General features: G+C 33.7%; 1 protein-coding gene across 1 annotated transcript in view; it reads right to left on the reverse strand.

Annotated features, from left to right (window-relative positions):
* Window positions 1-389: 389 nt before the first annotated feature.
* LOC129235230 (rhodopsin-like) overlaps window positions 390-18,074 on the reverse strand; it is a 92,154-nt gene continuing 74,469 nt past the window's right edge. Inside the window, exons 2-5 of the mRNA XM_054868936.1 lie at window positions 8,302-8,432; window positions 1,782-2,659; window positions 1,379-1,709; window positions 390-475 (exon numbers count right to left, since the gene is read on the reverse strand). Coding sequence (XP_054724911.1) covers window positions 390-475; window positions 1,379-1,709; window positions 1,782-2,659; window positions 8,302-8,432 — 1,426 coding nt within the window. The remainder of the gene's footprint in view (window positions 476-1,378; window positions 1,710-1,781; window positions 2,660-8,301; window positions 8,433-18,074) is intronic.

The following is an 18,074-nucleotide window of genomic DNA, read 5'->3' on the forward strand; positions in this document are numbered from 1 at the left end:
GCTTGAATGTGTACCGGAAAACCATTATATTATATTCTTTTATTTCTGTAACTTGTAGTGAAACAAAAGAATGATTTGCTAAATTATCACGCAAGAACTTTGTGCGAGTTAACGAAGCAAAACTCGCATTTGTTTTTAGTCGGTTTTATAAAAAATTATATAAATTTGGAAATGATCAAAGTTTTTATTAGTCATTTTTAAACGAAGAGAAACCTTGTAAGGTTATATGAAAACTCAATTTCGAAATTAAAATTGCATTACTGAAAATTTGTCATTTTATGTCCCGTGTTCAAGGAAGGTAACAATGCATTTTCCATCAGTATTTACAAAACAATAATAAATAAATAAATAATTATGAATAAAGTTGTCCTGGTATTTTTACTCTTTAACTAAATATTTTTAATAACTTTGCAGGTATTTGTATTTGTTAATTGTAGTCGACTGTATTTGAAGCCCACTCGGTACGCACTAGATTCTGAAATAAAAAGTACATATTCTAACAAAACATTTCATCACCTGAATGTAAGTTGGACAAAATATTTTTTTAACAACTGATTAAAACAAGTTAAAGCGATGTAGCATGCGAACTCATGATTTAACTGTTGTTAACTTTTAACTTAAAGACAGAATTTTCACTAAACAATGAGAAATGTGAATTCGCGAAATGTGAATACAGTATAAAAATGGAAGTACACAACCATTTCATCCGTTTTGGCTTTTAAAAAATCACTTTAATTGTTCCGTCTCGGAATCTTTAGAAATAGGCATTTATGAGAGACAGGTCTGTAATAGTTTTACAATAAGCGTTGTACAGGCAAAGCATTTAAATTTTTTCAGAGCCAGATACTTAACGCCTAACACTCTTTAAAATTTTCACATTCCAATAATACTTTTGCTATTGGTGGCAAATATTTAATAAGTTTATCAGCATTCAAGCAGTAACAATTAAAAAATTGTGCTTTAGCTAAATCACAAGTTAGCATTTTTGTTTAAACTTTTAACCAATTCTTACATTTAGGTGACAAAATTATCAAAAATTAATGTTCACAATTTTGATGTTGAAAATGTTTCTGCTGAAAGATACAGTCATCACACAAAGCTTTTTGGCATCTTGGACATTCTGAAACAAATTTCAGTTCATCAAGTATCTCTTGCTTTAGATTCAAGGAAGTATCACAAAATATATTTGGTGAAACTACATTAGCTGAAGGAGATGATTTTAAACTTATCATTTGAACGCGAGAAGATCCACCTTTAGTTACTGTTTTGGGAAGGAAATTCAATGACTCAACATGAGCTGTTCGAACCGCAGAGCGTGATGTTGAGCTGAGCTCAGCTTCATTAGCTGTAACTGGAACAGAAGTCGATGGCCCTTTACCCACTTTAGTCCTTTTTACAGGAATGCAACACAGTGGATCAGTTTCTGCTAAATTTGTTAGAACAGGGATGGTATCGAATGTTGTCGTTTTTGTGAGAGAATTCTGTCGAAAGCAAACTGAAGTAGGTATTTTAATTATTTGATCCTTGTTAATGCACGTTTGATACTTTTGGTGAATGGAACTCTCGCTCCGGAACAAGAGACTTCTAATCAACGAATCAGCAGACGTCCTTTTCAAGGTCAAAACAACCGACCGTTTAGATACTGACCTTGACAGTTCATTACAGGAAGGCTTTTCTTCCGGACAGTTGCAGTTCGTCTCAACGCAGTTCTTAAAGTTCGTTCCAAGTATACATGAACCGCTACATTCACTGATTTCGTCCGGTTTCTCCTGCGCAACAACCTGTGCTCGTTTTATGTATATTATTTTCCTACTTTCTAAATTACTGGAAACAGCGACGCCCAAGAAAAGTTTTTTTCCAGTACATGACGCACTACTACTTTCCATTTGGTCAGAGCCGTAATTGGGCAAACATGAGCACCTATGTTTTGATCGGTTCATTGTAGAGTTCCTGCAAAAATGGGTCCCTGTCTCTACGGAAAAGCGATTGGGCTGCTTCTTGAATATCCTTCTAAGAGTAGCTCTAAAATGTCTGTGCGACAACCCATATATAGCTGGGTTGTATATTGTGGACATTTTGGCAAATAAACTAGGTAGCACCGACACCCATGGTGTTAAAACTACAGGATTACCGAACTGTCCTATAATTGCTATTAAGGAATAAGGTGTCCAAGAGAGTAGAAACATTGCAATTACAAACATCACCATTTCCGCTGCTTTGTAATCGTTCCTCTTTTTTGGCTTGGTGTAAACCTTTTTGACGTTATTCTTTTTCATGTCTTTCTCGTTTTGAAGAATAGTTCTAATGATGAAAGCATAACAAATGCTAATGACCGTTATAGGAAGCGTAAAACCCAAAATAAAAATGTATATGAAATAAGATCTGTTGGTTGCAGAGCGAGAGAGATAATCGAAGGAGCAACTGGTGAGGAATCCTTCAGGTACGAAAGCACCCCAGCCAAGGAATGGAGGCACGATGATCACTAAGCAGTACACCCAAATAAAGAGAATGGCCAATTTAGCTTTTTCTTGTGTGAAAAGAACACCACGGTACCAAGGCTTTACCGAAATGACCATGAATCTTTCAACAGCAATGACCGTGAGGGTGACAATGGACACCAAGCCGAACAAACCGCAAAGAGCTGCGTAGAGTTCACACCCTGAAACAGAAAATAAAACTTCGTATAGATAAAAGTCTGTAACATTCCGCATATGCACTATAGGTGCGTTCACCGACCTCGACTAGTCAACCGGTAACTACCGCAGCGTTCTATAATCTACTAGTTCACCGCAGTTTAAGCTGGTTGATTGGAGGTTTGAAGCACGCGTGACATTTTTGACCAATACTAAGTTTTTGTTTCACTTGCGTGTTATTCGTCTGACGTCATTAGCTGTCATGTGATCAACTGACCAGTAGCTACCGGTCGAGATCGGCGAACGTAGTGTATGTGTGCACTTGTAATGAAATGTGTGCAATGTCAGCAAAAAGTATTTTCCGAAAAATATCAGTTAAAAGCCCTAAAATATTTTCCAAAATTAATAATTCCATATTTTAATAGCTTGTAAAAACAAAAATTATTTCGCAAAAATTCGTTATTAATAAACCATTTTCAAAGTCAATATAAATAATGTAAACATAGATATTGAATAAAAATAATGCTTTTTAATAGTCTTTGCAATTCAACATCCACGGGGAAATACCGCCGTGAAACGTGAAAATCAGCAATAAAAAATACTGCCGTTAAAATAAAAATCACATGCTTTCCGACTTTTCTACTAAATTATTTCCTAGTTTACAGTTGAATGGAGATTCGAAAAATAAGCAAAGAATTTTTTTTTCTAAAATAATGAAACATTTTTATTCTTTCCTCTTTAGGAAAATGGAAAGCTTTTATATAGCACTGGTGTTACTAAAAGAAAATTTACAAAAATCAGAAGAAGATAATTTTAAACCACTCTGCTAAAAAGTGTTTGCTTGCTCTTAATGCACAAATCTTTATAAAACGTGAGCGGTTTCTCAAAAATACCTATAGAAAAGCTAACACCTTACTAAAAAATAAAGAGGGGCTCGTTTGTTCTATTTCATAAAAACATTGGAGTTTAAAAACTTTAAAGAATACAACTTTTTAAAATCCTAATTAATGAGTTTGTGTTGAACAAATAATTTAAAGTTGTTGAGGGATTATATTCAAACGTCTTACAACAAGTTCTGTTCAATAAAGTAGTGTGCTTTACCCAATACGTGTTTACTAATATAACATTTACGGATATTTACTTTGATAAGTTGGATGTAATACAAATATCTAACTGTCTTGTGCATTTAACAGTTCATTAAACAGGCAGAACACGAAATTTCCCCTGAGATAATGGGGATCCTTCAGGTTACAGTCATATTCACTAACCGATTCGACCATCGGTCCGACAGTCACATTGACAGTCGAAGCCTTCTTAAACAATAAGAAAACGTCAATCTGCAGTTCAAGTTTCTAACCAGAATTGAATAATCTGGTAAATACGGGTATTAGGGTTTGAATAAGTCTCCGACCAGGTACAAAGTTAGAGCGGTACAAATAACCATTAGGACTTGATCCAAAAAGTGTTGTATCAATCAAAAGCATCATGTCCTTGCTAGGACTCAAACAGCAGCTACGGTACAAGAGTTGCCTTCTGTTCTGGAACTTCTACTAATTACTTCTGCTGAATTATTATTTTTTTAAAGATATGCCAACGTTTATTGCTTATTCTTTACCTTTAATTAATTAGCAAAATGCGTCTGAATAAATAATTCATTATTGTTTCCGCAAGAGCGTAATACGTCTTGCAGTATCTGTAATATATTCATTCACCAGCTGCGTCACCTGGCTTTGCATGGTCTACCTCAAAAATAAAAGTAATGTCAAGTGACGCGTGTTAAAAAGCAAGGCTAAGTAATGGTAATAAAAAAAATCTATAAAAGGTTGACTACAGCCTCTAAAAATCCCCACTAAAACCTGGAGATCAGTCCCCCAAAATTCCTTGACTGAATATTGGTTATGGTTTTCAAATAATGTGAACTCCAAAAATAACCATCTGTATTGGTAAAAAGATCAAAAGGCTCTTTTCAGAATGAGAAATTTTTTCCAAATAACATCAATATTCGTGTTTTAAACCCCGTCAGATTTTGAAGAATTGCATCAAAAAAGTTCAATCTACTTCAGGGCTATGTTTTGCGGGCATTTGAATGAGCTTGAAATCAAGGCAATTGAAAAATCATTTCTGATAGAAAGAGCCATTTAATACCATTTTTGGGTTTAAAATTCTAAAATTGAAACGTTTCGATACTTTTTTGGCGTCTACCCCCCCCCCCCCCCCACTTTCTTTCTCGAGTGCCCAAGTACATCTCTGCCAAATTTGTTACAGATCCGACTTAAACTGTGGATTTGTATAGGGAACATGCACACAAACATAAATATATTTATTCTCTGTTTTGTTTATATAGATGTATAATTACTCTGTTTAGCTACTAGAACTTTTTTGAGAGTCTCAATGAATGAAACTATTTTTTTTCCCTTTTTTAAACACTAACACTAATCAGCATTAACCGACTGTCATTCACTTAAATAAGTAAATAAATGTTTTTAAAATAATGATCAAGAAGCGCAAATTTTGCATTTTCTAATTTATTTATTTGTGTTCGGAAACAAATAAATGCCTTTTTTATATAATTAAATTCCAAAAGTATTGTATTTATTTAATTAACGGTACGATAAAAGTATTTCACTGAGCACATTTCTTTTTTTTTATGATTTTTAACTATCAATCGCTATTTCAAACTAAAACTTTTGCAGATCGCAACATTCAACAACTTCTATTTCTAAATGATACGGTTACCGTATATTTTTAGGTATCGCCAATTAGTTATAGCTACTTTTCTATTGTCGCCAAGGTAATAAGTAAACAAGTTGTTTAAGTGACGTCTTTAACGGAAAGGTATGAAATTTACATTTCTGCCATTGAAATGACAAAACTAAATCAAATCATTAGGTATGCAAGACACCTTAAGAATTCATTCAAGCTGATTTAGAAATGACAGATTAATTCACCTCTTCAAATTAACTGAATTGCATCTCTGGAAGATCTATCAGAGTGCATGGCTAAGAGAAAGTTGTTATTCCATTGATTATGTCATTTAAACTATACGTAAAAAGTAATTAAATATTTTTAAAAATAAAAGCTTGGAGGATTTGAATAGAAAATCGTAAAATATGCTTTCTGACGAAGAATTTTAATAAGCATATGAAAGATGGATTTAGCTTTAACGAAATGAAACCGAATTTCAAAAGATAAAGTGGTATGCTGCTGGAAACTAATGGGGTCGTTTCCAAAATTTTAAAAGTATTTTTTTCTGAAAGAGCATGCTTAAAAACATAGAATCTAACCATTTTTTAAATAATTTCTTTAAGTTTAATATTTGAAAAAAATTACTTAAATCGGTGCTCTTTCATCGTTTAACGCTTCTGCCGATGACATCACAAATGATGAAATGCCATTCAGTGTTGCCATTCACGGTCCAAAATATTTAATTCGCATCTTTACTCACGTGTATTGGCAACGATATGGTTGATAGCAAGCATAGAGCGCAATTGTAATTCGCTTCTTAATTATTATAACGTGGCAATGCGGTAGAAAGATGCGCCATATACGCATCATTTGTGACGTCATAAAGACCAAGCCTTGTTTGAAGAATCGGACATTTTAAAAAATTGATTAAAAAATAACTGTTGGGAAAATGAAAGTATTTTCTGAGTCCATGTTATTATTTTTTTTTGCTTATTCTATCAATTTTAGTGACAAAAAGTACTACTTTTGACTGAAGGAAACAACCCCCGTTGTGTGTTTGATGAAAAAAGAAAGATTTGTTCCATAGAAAAAGCGAAATCAATTAATTATTTAAAATTAATAAGGAAGAAGGAAAAGATTGCACCCATGGATTAATAATTTGTTCACATGGCTTAAAAAAGCGTCAATCATGCTTGTAGGTTTTTCTTTTTCTTTTTTTTTTGAAAAACAAGGGATAACTTATAAAATTTCTGCTAGCAGCAAAACAAAACCCATTATTGCTTTATTAATATTTTTTATTTTATTGACGCACTAAATTACATATACAACAGAATATTAAAGGAGCCTAGTGAATGATAAAGAAATCGTATGCATGCGAAAGTAGTTAAATGTTTGGTCTTTAAATAATAGGGTCCAGTTAAAACCATAATATTCCATGGGCCGCATCTGGTACTATGGTACTATTATTAATTTTCTTAGCAGTCGCCCTTCTATCTATAGAAAAAATACAATTACACATTTGGAAAATAGGTTCACATAACAAAAACATAATAAACCGTATTTCTCCTAAACAGGCAAAGTAAAACAATAGCAAAGTATCTAGTGTTCTTAAACAAAATAAATTTAATTATTAATACATTATTACGCTCGGGGTGCAACATAGATCTACCACCTCGTGGTACACCCCAGGAAACGCTTTGTCGACTGAATGATCTACAATTTTAGCAGTGGGCCCTTTGCTGAATAGAAAAGTCTCGACTCTGCAATGCCGTTAATAGGAGGCCCGAATGGGCTATGAATGTTACTTTGTGACTTTCTTTGTTTTCCATTTTTATTTCTAAGCTTGTGTTCTTCTTTTATCTAAATGGGTATGTTTCCTTCATTCAAAAGTACTACTTTTAGTTACTGAAATTGATAGAATAAACAAAAAAAAAAAAAAAAATACACATGGAGCGAGAAAAACTTTTATTTTCCCAATGCTTCATATTTATTTCATTTTTTAAAATGTTCGATTTTGAAAATAAGGCGTGGTCTTTCTGACGTCACAAATGATGAACTTTGGTGCATCTGTCTACCGCATTTCCACGTTATGATAATCAAGAAGAAGAAGCGAATTAAATTTTGCGCTCTACGCTCGCTATCAACAATATCGTTGCAGACACATGTGAGTAAAGAAGATAATTAAATATTGTGCTCTGAGAATGGCAACAGTGAATCGCATTTCATCATTTGTGATGCCATCGGCAGAAGCGTAAACAATGAAAGCGCGCCGATTAAAGTTATTTTTTAAAAATATTAAACTTAGTGAAATTATTTAAATTTTTTTCAGCTTCCACGGTTTTAAGAAAGCTCTTTTAGAAAAAAAAAATACTTTTAAATTTTGGAAACGACCTTATTGTAGCCTGCCATCAGAAATAAACATTAACACGATCCATGAGATACACCGCCAGCTCAGTCATTCCAGCCGAGGACTGCAGTTCCGTGCTTATTAGCACTCATCAGAACGGCATAGGAAGTGACTGAGCTGGAGGTGGAAAAATTCTTAAGGAAGCCAAGAGTGCCAAACAACTAGGTAGCTGATATAAATTATACTGTTCAGCTTACTGAAAATACCTGCCTTGCCTTCAATCTTCAAGTTGAACTGAACCTTTGCTTTGGTCACTCTTATGGTCAGTGCTAATTCTACATTAGCTACCAGTTTGGCTGGCACTCTTGGTTTCCTTAAGAGGTTTTACACCTCCAGCTCAGTCAATTTCTATGCCGGGGTGATGAGTGCTAATAAGCACGAAACTGCAGTCCTCGGCTGGAATGACTGAGCTGGCGGTGCATTACATGTATTTCTGGCCTTAGCCCTGGCTATAGGGCGATAACTTACTGAAAATTAATACGATCAGTTCGCTTTGCAACAAATACTCCTTTTTAATCCGAAAATGGAATACAAAATCAAATATGTGGCATTTTAATACGTTTGCCGAATTTTTACCTAATTTTCCGAACATCCAAGCTCCCATAAAAGACGAATACGCTGCCATCGGGTGTAGAAAGCCATTACACATGTCACTCACAGCTAGATTTACTATTAGCGTATTGGCTGGACTTCGAAGTCTGCGGTACCTAGAAATAGAAAAAAATTGCACACTTTATCATCTTAATGACTCCCAAATATGGGCGAATATGAAAAATGACATGAAATAACTATAAGAAGTGCAAAATCAGTGATGCATATGTATCTACTTGCTAAACATATATGGTGATTTCAGAATATTAGTTTGATACTTTTATCGACGCAATACATTTAGAAGAAAAATTGCTGATTCATTAGTTATTAATTGTACAAAACGTTTTGAAACAATCACTGAAATAATGTTTCTCTGATATGAGTTAGTAAAATGAGAAGCAAAAAAATCCACTTCATTTGAAATGCGATAATAAAATATCTACTAAACTGCAAAAGTTATGCTACTCGATATTTGCATGATGTCAATTTTAAGCGAGGTGATTTACGGTATTCAATAGAAACATTATTGTTCGAAAAAAGGAATAAAATGTTCAGAAAGTTTTAGTTATTGCTTTGTTATTCACGTTTGAAGCTTGGGAACGCTTTGTGCCGCATCGTTAATAAATAAAACGTTTTTTTTCTATTACATTTTAAAGTTAACCTTTTTTTTTTTAACTGGCTCAGACAAAATTACTAAAAATCGGAGCACAAAAACGCAAAAAATAATTGGAAAAGTGTGCCATTTCAGACGCGCTTTTGGATGCTTCTTAAAACAGGGGAAAAAAACTTTAAGTGTAACGTTTTATTCTGAATTTTATTTGCAAGATTTACTTATGGCATAGTCCATATTAAATCTGGCAATAAAAAAAATCCCTTCTTCATAAAAAATCCCATTTTCCTCCGACTATTGGGTTTAAATCGCTACTCATGTGTGTGTTAGCGCTATGTATCAACAACGTATCTTTTAAAATTGTAGGTACTACTTCTTGTGTCTAATTAAAAATCCCGTGATCGGGCAAAATGACCATTTAAATGCGTTCTGAATAATTTCATGTGCAAGAATAATGTTGCACGCGATAACTATGATGCATATCATTCTGCATAAACTAGAAAGTCGCCCGTCAAGATATGACGGGTTAAAATTGTTTCTACTCTTCTATGTTTGAATGAAGCAATTGCCTGTTTGGTGATATTTTGATAATTGAAATTTTAAACCTAACTCCTGTGGATTAACCCTAAACTCCGGTCAGCATTCGTTGTTGACCCCCTTTTGTTTCTTCATTCCCCTGAAATGACAGTCTTACCTGTAAAACAGTTAAGATACCGGATCCAGTTCAGCCTCGTCAAAATAAAGCCTTTCCCTGCAGGTCAAACATTACCAAAAAAATATTATTAAATTATCATGCCGTGGCGCAAGTTTCATTGTTGATGACGTCAGGAGCGTTACTCGATCATTTGCTATTATATATATGAGGATGACCGACGTCAGTAGGGAATAGGTGCAATAATCTTTAGGCAGCATGCATCCAACTACTTTTCTTGTACACGGTAAATGAATGTTTCGTACAAAGAGTCTCGTATAACATTCCGAAGATAATTAAGTACCGGTAATAATTGCAATTTCTACTGTTGATTGTGCTTAAAAATTAAGTAACACTATTAACGGCTCCTTAATTTTTTTAATGAACAAGCCATCACACTGTCAAGCCAAATGCATTTTTTCAATTAAATGCATTGTTTTGAATCTAATTTCACTTGATTTTTTACTGCCGTTAAATATGTTGTCTGTTCAATGTTTATTGGTTGCTTCGGGGGAAAAGTTCTCGTCAGTTTTTTTCTCTCTCGTTGCAATGAAGCATATAACCGAAAAATTGTCTGCAGAATTTTAACTAGAAATATACGAAAAAAGTAATTTTCAAAGGAATTATTAATTGCTAATTTAAATGCACGCTGCATTATTTTCAGTAATACTTTTTTAAAGCTATGTAACTTTTCTCAAAATGTGCTTCATTTACAACTAATATCATTTAGCACCTTTTGTAAGTAACTGTAGATGAGAATATAATTGATCTGAAATTCATAATGCGAACTCGTTAAAATAGGAAATTTTTGAAGTTCTAGAATGCTGTGTACCGTATATATGCAAATTGAGTTCTGAAAATCCTTTCAGTTAATTGCATTGTGGAATTTCATGATAGAGAAAATCGTGAAAGTCTAGTTGTATGCATGAAATTACGACTAAATAACATGTAAGTTTAGAGAGAAGCTAACTCAGTCAAACACGGTGGAATTTGATTAACGTTAAATACGAAATTTTTAGCGTCTTGACAATAGAATTCTAATGGATCTTTAATGGAGAGATTCGATGGTTGGGGGAGCAGAGAGATGGAATTTCCTGAAATGATGATTGATAGTGGGTGTGAGAATGAAATTCTAATGATTTAAAAGAAATTTCTTTGGTTAAAAGGTTATTCGGAAATCATTTAACTTTTGTAATTTATGATGTTGTTAAATGTGATAAAGTAGTTCTTTCATCATGAAAGTTTTTGTGTTTTGGAAACTATTTGCTGTAAGCCTAAATGTCTATGTGTTCATTATTTTCTTTAATGCTTTCAGGTTTCTCCCCTTTACCCTCTTTCGAACAAAATTTTACACAAACATAATTCATTTCCTAAAACGCAGCATAGCCATATAATTAAATTAAAAAATTGAATTATTTGCTGCCACATTATATTTAAATCAGGACTAAACAAAATTTTTAATGATTCTCATTTACTAAACTTACGGGAATTGGATATGTGCCTTCAATTTTTCATATCATCTTGATTTTAGAACTTTTATCAGTAATTTTTACAATTGGTGGTGTGTTTTTCGAACTTCTATATTGCCATACTATTAGAATAATAATTGAAATTAAATTTAAGAACAGTTGCAAAAAGAATGAAATAACTGACATTAGTATTATTTCAACGTCTAAATCAGTATTTACTAGCTGCGATGCCCGGCCCTCCACGATCTACCTCGAAAATAAAAGTTATGTGGAGTGAAGCATGGTCAACAATAATCCTCATATAAATAATAGCCCATGATCGAGTAACCCGCGTGTTTCAACAATGAAACTCTCGCCACGGCATGATAATTTGATAATATGTTTTGGTAATGTTCAACGCGCAGGGAAAGGCTTTATTGTGACAAGGTTAAACTCGATACGGCAACTTAACTGTTTTACTGGTAAGACTGTGTGTCATTTCAGGGGGGTGAAGAAACGAAAAAGCTGTCAACAGTGAACGCTATCTATTGGAGTTTAGAGTTAATCCACTGGAGTTAGTGTTACAATTTCAAGTATCAAAATATCACCAAACAGGCAATGGTTTCGTTCAAATGTAATTTTCACCCGTCATACCTTGACGAGCTACTTTCTGGTAGTTAAATAAAAGAAAAAATACGGTGTAAAACTTCCTGTCAGCGTGTAGAAAATATAATTTTTATAACTCAAAATTATATTTAGACCTCTTTGGATCTTCAGGCGTAAACATTTCATTTCAAGGAATTTCTACCCCCCCCCCCCCTCCTCACAGGTGGCAGAAAAGTTCCTATCTGAATTTTAGCGCATCAAAGGAACTTTTTGCTAAATTTGGCAAAGATCTGACGAAAACTGGATTTGTACAAGAAAAACTCTTATGTGGGAAATTTGTCCTCCTTAGGGAGACGACCCCCTCCCCTTGGCTTTCTATAATAAGCATCACAGGACCTTTGTGACAAAATTTGACAACGCTCCGACATAACTTGTGGGTTTGTTTAAGGACAACACCCTCTCCGTGTAAATGCATGAGCATTAAAGGACTTCTGTACCAAGTTTACACAGATCCGACGTAAACTGTCGATTTGTATAAGGAACATACACACGCACACACATGCACCAACAAGCAACCATTTTTACCATGTGCAGATTACTATTCCATATCTTAAAGACATACAGCAAGTAATTGATTGCATATTTCGGTTTTTGAGCTATGAGGCATTACTTTAACGAAGAAAGTTAAATTGCTAAAACATTTTAAATTAATGCTGTTGAAATAACTGATTTACTTGTGATATTCAATGACAAAAAATATCACAAAATTCAATAGAAAGAAGATTATTTTTTTTGCTCTAACGAACAACTTTTTTTTAACTTTGCTGCTGAACAACTAATTAAATAGAACCTTTTGTAAGAAATTATATGCTCCACCAGGTTAGATTGCGTAACTCTTGCAAGAGGTTCCATGATTTATAATTGGGATTCCCATAATTACTTAATAGGGCTTTTTGCAATTGCCTACTGCATAGATGTTTGAGAGCACCTGAGGTCATTAGAATATAGCTAGTCGCCTATTAAGGCCGAGGAATTCCTAAACGTTTAGCGGGATAACATTTTATGGAATATTTCTTGACCGCTATTCGGGAGAAAGGCAAATTGGCTGCCCATCTTGTAAAAATGCGACATTGTGTAGAACAATAAATTAGTTTGTGTGTTGTGGATACGGAACATTCACTAGCTCTTCAAATATTTGATAAATGACAACTATGAAAATAAGAAGTGGTAATATCCGCTTCATCTTTTGCATAAAACCATTTCACTTTGTGTTACATTTGCATTAAAAAAAAAGCTAAACATTTAATTTTCTTCTAATTTCAGGTATGTCAGCTGCTTAATAATAACTTACTAACATAATTCCAAAACGACATGCATTTCTGAATTGCCATTTGGCAACTTGAGGCTACCGGTTGGAAATCATGGCTTTCTGCCATGTAATTGTTAGCCCTACTCTGATTGTGCGAACCGCTTTACATGATTGACACCAGTTAATGGCTTTATCACGGGAAAAAGCAATAATACGTTTTTATGGGAATAATGGAGAATAACAAAAGTGAGATAAATGGATGATGATCGATAATGCTTATTTGCTTTATTGCTCGATAACGCAGTAGTTGCTTCAAAAGGGATGGGGTTGAACTCATATTAATTTGATTCTCGCGGGACAGAACTCATTTAAAAATGATTTTTTTTTCGAGATTGCAAAAAATAAAAATAAATAAATAAATAAAAAACATGATAATAATAATAATAATAATAATAATAATAATAATAATAATAATAATAATAATAGTAATAATAATAATAATAATAATAATAATAATAATAATAATAATAATAATAATAATTACTAACTGAGAATTGTTTTTATTATTACTTGGTGCAAATGTTGTTTAGGGGAAGTTTGAATCTCCTTTCCAGAAACCAATATCTAAATATTTGGCTCCAAATTTGTAACATTGTGACTAATCTTAGTCTTCGTTTTGTAATCTTGAAGAAAACAGTGTACAACAAGTGTCAGTTTCGCGGTCCGCCGGCCATAAGTTGTGTACCACTGCTTTACAGTAAGCAGGTAAGCTTTTAAAAAGTTCTGCCGTTCGCTGGTAAACTGCGGTATCTGCAGAAAAGAGTTTTCGATATATTTGGGGAAACTGCTTTTGAGTTAAATCCTAATAATAGGAAAATGATAGAATACCTTTTTTTTTCGCGCTTTTATTTCATTGAAAACCAAATAAACAAGCCTGTAAAATAAAACTGACGTACAATAGATTTAAAAAAATGTAAAAAGAAGGGGGAGGGAAAGATTTGCACTTACTGTCATTTTCTTGCCTGTTACTGTAATTTACGGCTTCGCGGACATCCATACCAGTTGGAACACATCGAGTGAGGGGAAATACGGAGTTATCTGCTTCGCCCTGTAAGTCATGTGGTGTATTGGCACTGCAATCGTTTTTTTTTTTTTTTCGGTACAATTTACAATAATTTTCTTTCCTACTGTAAACACTCCATTTAACAGTAATATATGCTATCAAAGTTTCCTGAATTTTTAACAGCGTAAATGACTTTTACAGAGATTTAGTTTCCAGAAACCGAAAGTTTTAATGTTGATTCACATGGCATCTTCCTAAATATCACCAGTAGCGGCAAACTAACAGGACTTCCGAAATAAATATTTTATTGCCAAATTTGTCACCAACTTGTCAATTTATCGTAAAGTGCTTGCTAATTTATAACATTATCACTCTGAAATGAAATCAACGTTAACTTGCAGCAAAAAATCGCGAAACACCCCTTTTGGAACATTCGAATCAGACGGATCAAACGGGGAGGCGCATAACTGAAGTCTACTTACAGCCAACATACAAAATTTCCCTACGCCATACTGTTTTTGAGTTAATTTTGAGTATGTTAAACATAACACACATACAAACGACAAAAGAATGTACGCACCTACAGACGTCGAAAGAAAAGTAGTGATAATTAAGTCCAGGATTGGTCAATAGTGGATGTTTCGGTTGTTAATAGGTTTGCGGGTACATACGTACGGAAATGCCGAATAAATTGCTCAACATCCACTTGCAGGTGAGTAAAATTAAAATTAATGTTATTTTAATGAGCAATCCAAATTGCTTTTTATCCTCACTTGACCGCTATTGACGTTCCGGTTCCTTTTTCAATGTTCCCACGTAATGATCATCTCTAGTAGTATATAAGGAAGCACCACATCCATATATGTAAATTATTCCAATTGTTAAATATATTTATTTATTTCATTTTACACAAACTGCCGAATGGCAACACCTCATTGACGCACGAGATCCTGTTCGATAGAATTTAAATTTAATTGAGCGACGACTTCTTGAGGCGTAACAACGTTATGTGCGATGTCAATAAAGTTTGATTGATTTTTCCTTATAATATAACAGAGTCAAATTTATATACGAAATTACGGAGTTGGTTTATACCTTACCGAGACTTCCTCCTTACCTTAGGTTGGTTTTTCCCTTATAGTTTTGTCATGCTTTGACGAAAACTAACCGATGAAGAATGTGCTATCACGCTACTAACCTGCTAAGATGCTATCGTAATGGGGTTGTTTCCTTCAGTCAAAAGTGCTACTTTTGGTCACTGAAATTGATAGAATGAGTAAAAAAAAAATAACATGAACCCAGAAAATACTTTCATTTTCCCAACAGTTATTTTTTAATTAGTTTTTTTAAATGTCCGATTTTGAAAACAAGGCGTGGTCTTGATGACGTCACAAATGATGCAATTTGACGCATCTTTCTCCCGCGATTCCACGTTATGATAATCAAGAAACGAATTAAAATTGTGCTCTACGCTTGCAACCAACCATATCGTTGCCAATACACGTGAGTAAAGATGCGAATTAAATATTTTTCTCCGTGAATGGCAACACTAAATGGCATTTCATCATTTGTGATGTCACATGACAGAAACGTAAACAATAAAAGTGCACCGATTTAAGTAATTTTTTTAAAATACTAAACTTCAACAAATTATTTAAAAAATGGTTAGATCCTATATTTTAAGCATGCTCTTTCAGAAAAAAATACTTTCAAAATTTTGGAAACGACCCCATTCGGATTGCGAAAACATCTTTTGAATGCAACTTGCCAACATTCAAATGAAAAGCGCCCGAAGGGCCCATTACCAGACGCATATTTTTTTTTTTTTTGTAAAACCAATAGGGTAACGTCACCAGACTCAGACATGCTTAAGACATCGCTCTCAGGTTAACTCAATTTTCTTAGACTTTTAACGTATTAAGACTTTTAAAACGTTTTTTCTCTTATGCAGCTACATATCATCTAACGTTTCGCTGCTTCTGGATCCTTTGGATTAGTTAACTCTATTTTTATTTGCTCAATTTCTAAAAAAAAGGATCGACGCCGAGTAACAGGCACCGAAAAACCTGATGATACTTAGAAACAAATTGCTCAAAGGATGAGTAACAGACAGGATGAGGAAAGGATGACTAATTGACAAAATTTCCCTTTTTCTCTTTCAAATATGGAAAAGTTCTTTATTTTTGAATCAAAAGCCTTATTAAATTCAAATGAACATGAAACATCATCTGACTCGTAGTGGCTGTTCATAACCTTTCACCACTGTCTTGAAAATACTAACTATCACATAAAATTCACTTTGATGACACTAGAAAGCTGCACCGTCTTCATGGTCCGCAGCAACATCAGTTTTACACGCCTTAAAGGCTTATTATTTAAATCTAAACTTAAGACTGTCTACATAAAATAAACCGCCAGCTCAGTTATTCCATCAGAAGACTGCAGTTTCGTACTTTTTAGCACTCATCAGCCCGGAATAGGAAGTAGCTGAGCTGGAGGCGGAAAACCTCTTAAAGGTGCCAAGAGAGCCAAACAAACTGGTAGCTAATGTAGAATCAGCACACCAGACGAGTGACCACAACAATGGTGCAGTTCAACTCAAACATTGAAGGCAAAGTAAGTATTTTGCAGTAAGTTACCGCCCTAAGCCAGGGCCCTAAGGCAGAAATACATAAAATGCACCGCCAGGTCAGTTATTCCATCCGAGAACAGCAATTTTGTGCTTTCTAGCACTCATCAGCCCGGAATAGGAAGTAACTGAGCTGGAGGCTGAAAACCTCTTAAAGGATTATGATCGTCTGTTACTAGACCCTTGTCTGTAACTAAGGATCTTACCCTATGTTTGCTCCTACCGTCAGGAGAGGGCGCCACCAGTAAAGAGACTTTTAAAAAATATGTATTTTTTGTTTTGTGTATTCGTGGGCGGGAATGTGATGAGAGTCTGTCTGGTATCGAAGAAGATGGTTAATGTTTGGTGGTGTAAATAAATCGAATAAATCTAGAAAAAAACCCCGAAAAGGAGTCATCTATTGCGTTTAATGTTTTCAGAGTGCAAGTTGGTGAGTTATTAAACTTGGCTTTCCAGGAAAAAGGGTAAGCCAATCATTTTATTATTAAATGAACTTACAATTCAAAACATGGAGGCACCGACGGGATTTGTTTATTAATTGTTGATGTATGCATCATAAATCGAGTTAAATTCAGTAGATCATTTCCTGGAAAGTAGAATGTTTATTATTCTTACTAGAATCGAAAACGCTAATGATCTTATATAATCGAAACTAGATGTCTAGATGTATTCTGAAAACGAAATTCGTCTGAAAGAATTCTTAATCTCTTGATGTGTTTATTATTCTATTATTTAAGTCCAGAAATGTATGTCAGTTAATTCAAAAATATTATTATTACTTGTGAATTCGAAATGCAAGAAATCTGAATTAGTAAATTCGAAGAATTTGTTTATTATTCTGAGTGACTGTATATTTATAGTAACTAATTCTGGAAATCTGTATTTGTGTTGTATAGTTGCATTAGGTTATTATTTAAAAGATGGCTCCTACTAAAGAAAAAAGTAAAATACCATTAGTGTTCCAAACTCAGATAAAAGAAATCAAAAGGTATTCTGAAAGTGTTGATAATGTAATAGAGTCTAATAATATTCAGAAAGTTCTTGCCTTTAAAGGTAATATATTAAAATGTCTAGAAAGGTTAGAAGACAATTATTATGAGTTTTCTGTTTTGGAAAGCTTTGTGGAAGATGTAGAATATGAAAACTTTACTAATTCTAAAGATCTGGCTGATTTGACATTGGAAAAAATTGAGTCATATTTAACTAGTATTAATAGCAAGCTACAATTCGAAGACGATAAATCGAAAGTGAATGCTTATTCTAACATAAATCTTCCTAAATATGATCTTCCACAATTCGCAGGTGATTTCAACTCTTGGTTGAGTTTTAAATCTATATTCTCTAGTTCAATTGATTCTAATGAATCTTTAACAGATATTCAAAAACTGCAGTATTTACAAAA

The sequence above is a fragment of the Uloborus diversus genome, chromosome 2 (genome assembly GCF_026930045.1).
Source record: "Uloborus diversus isolate 005 chromosome 2, Udiv.v.3.1, whole genome shotgun sequence".
NCBI lineage: Eukaryota > Metazoa > Arthropoda > Arachnida > Araneae > Uloboridae > Uloborus > Uloborus diversus.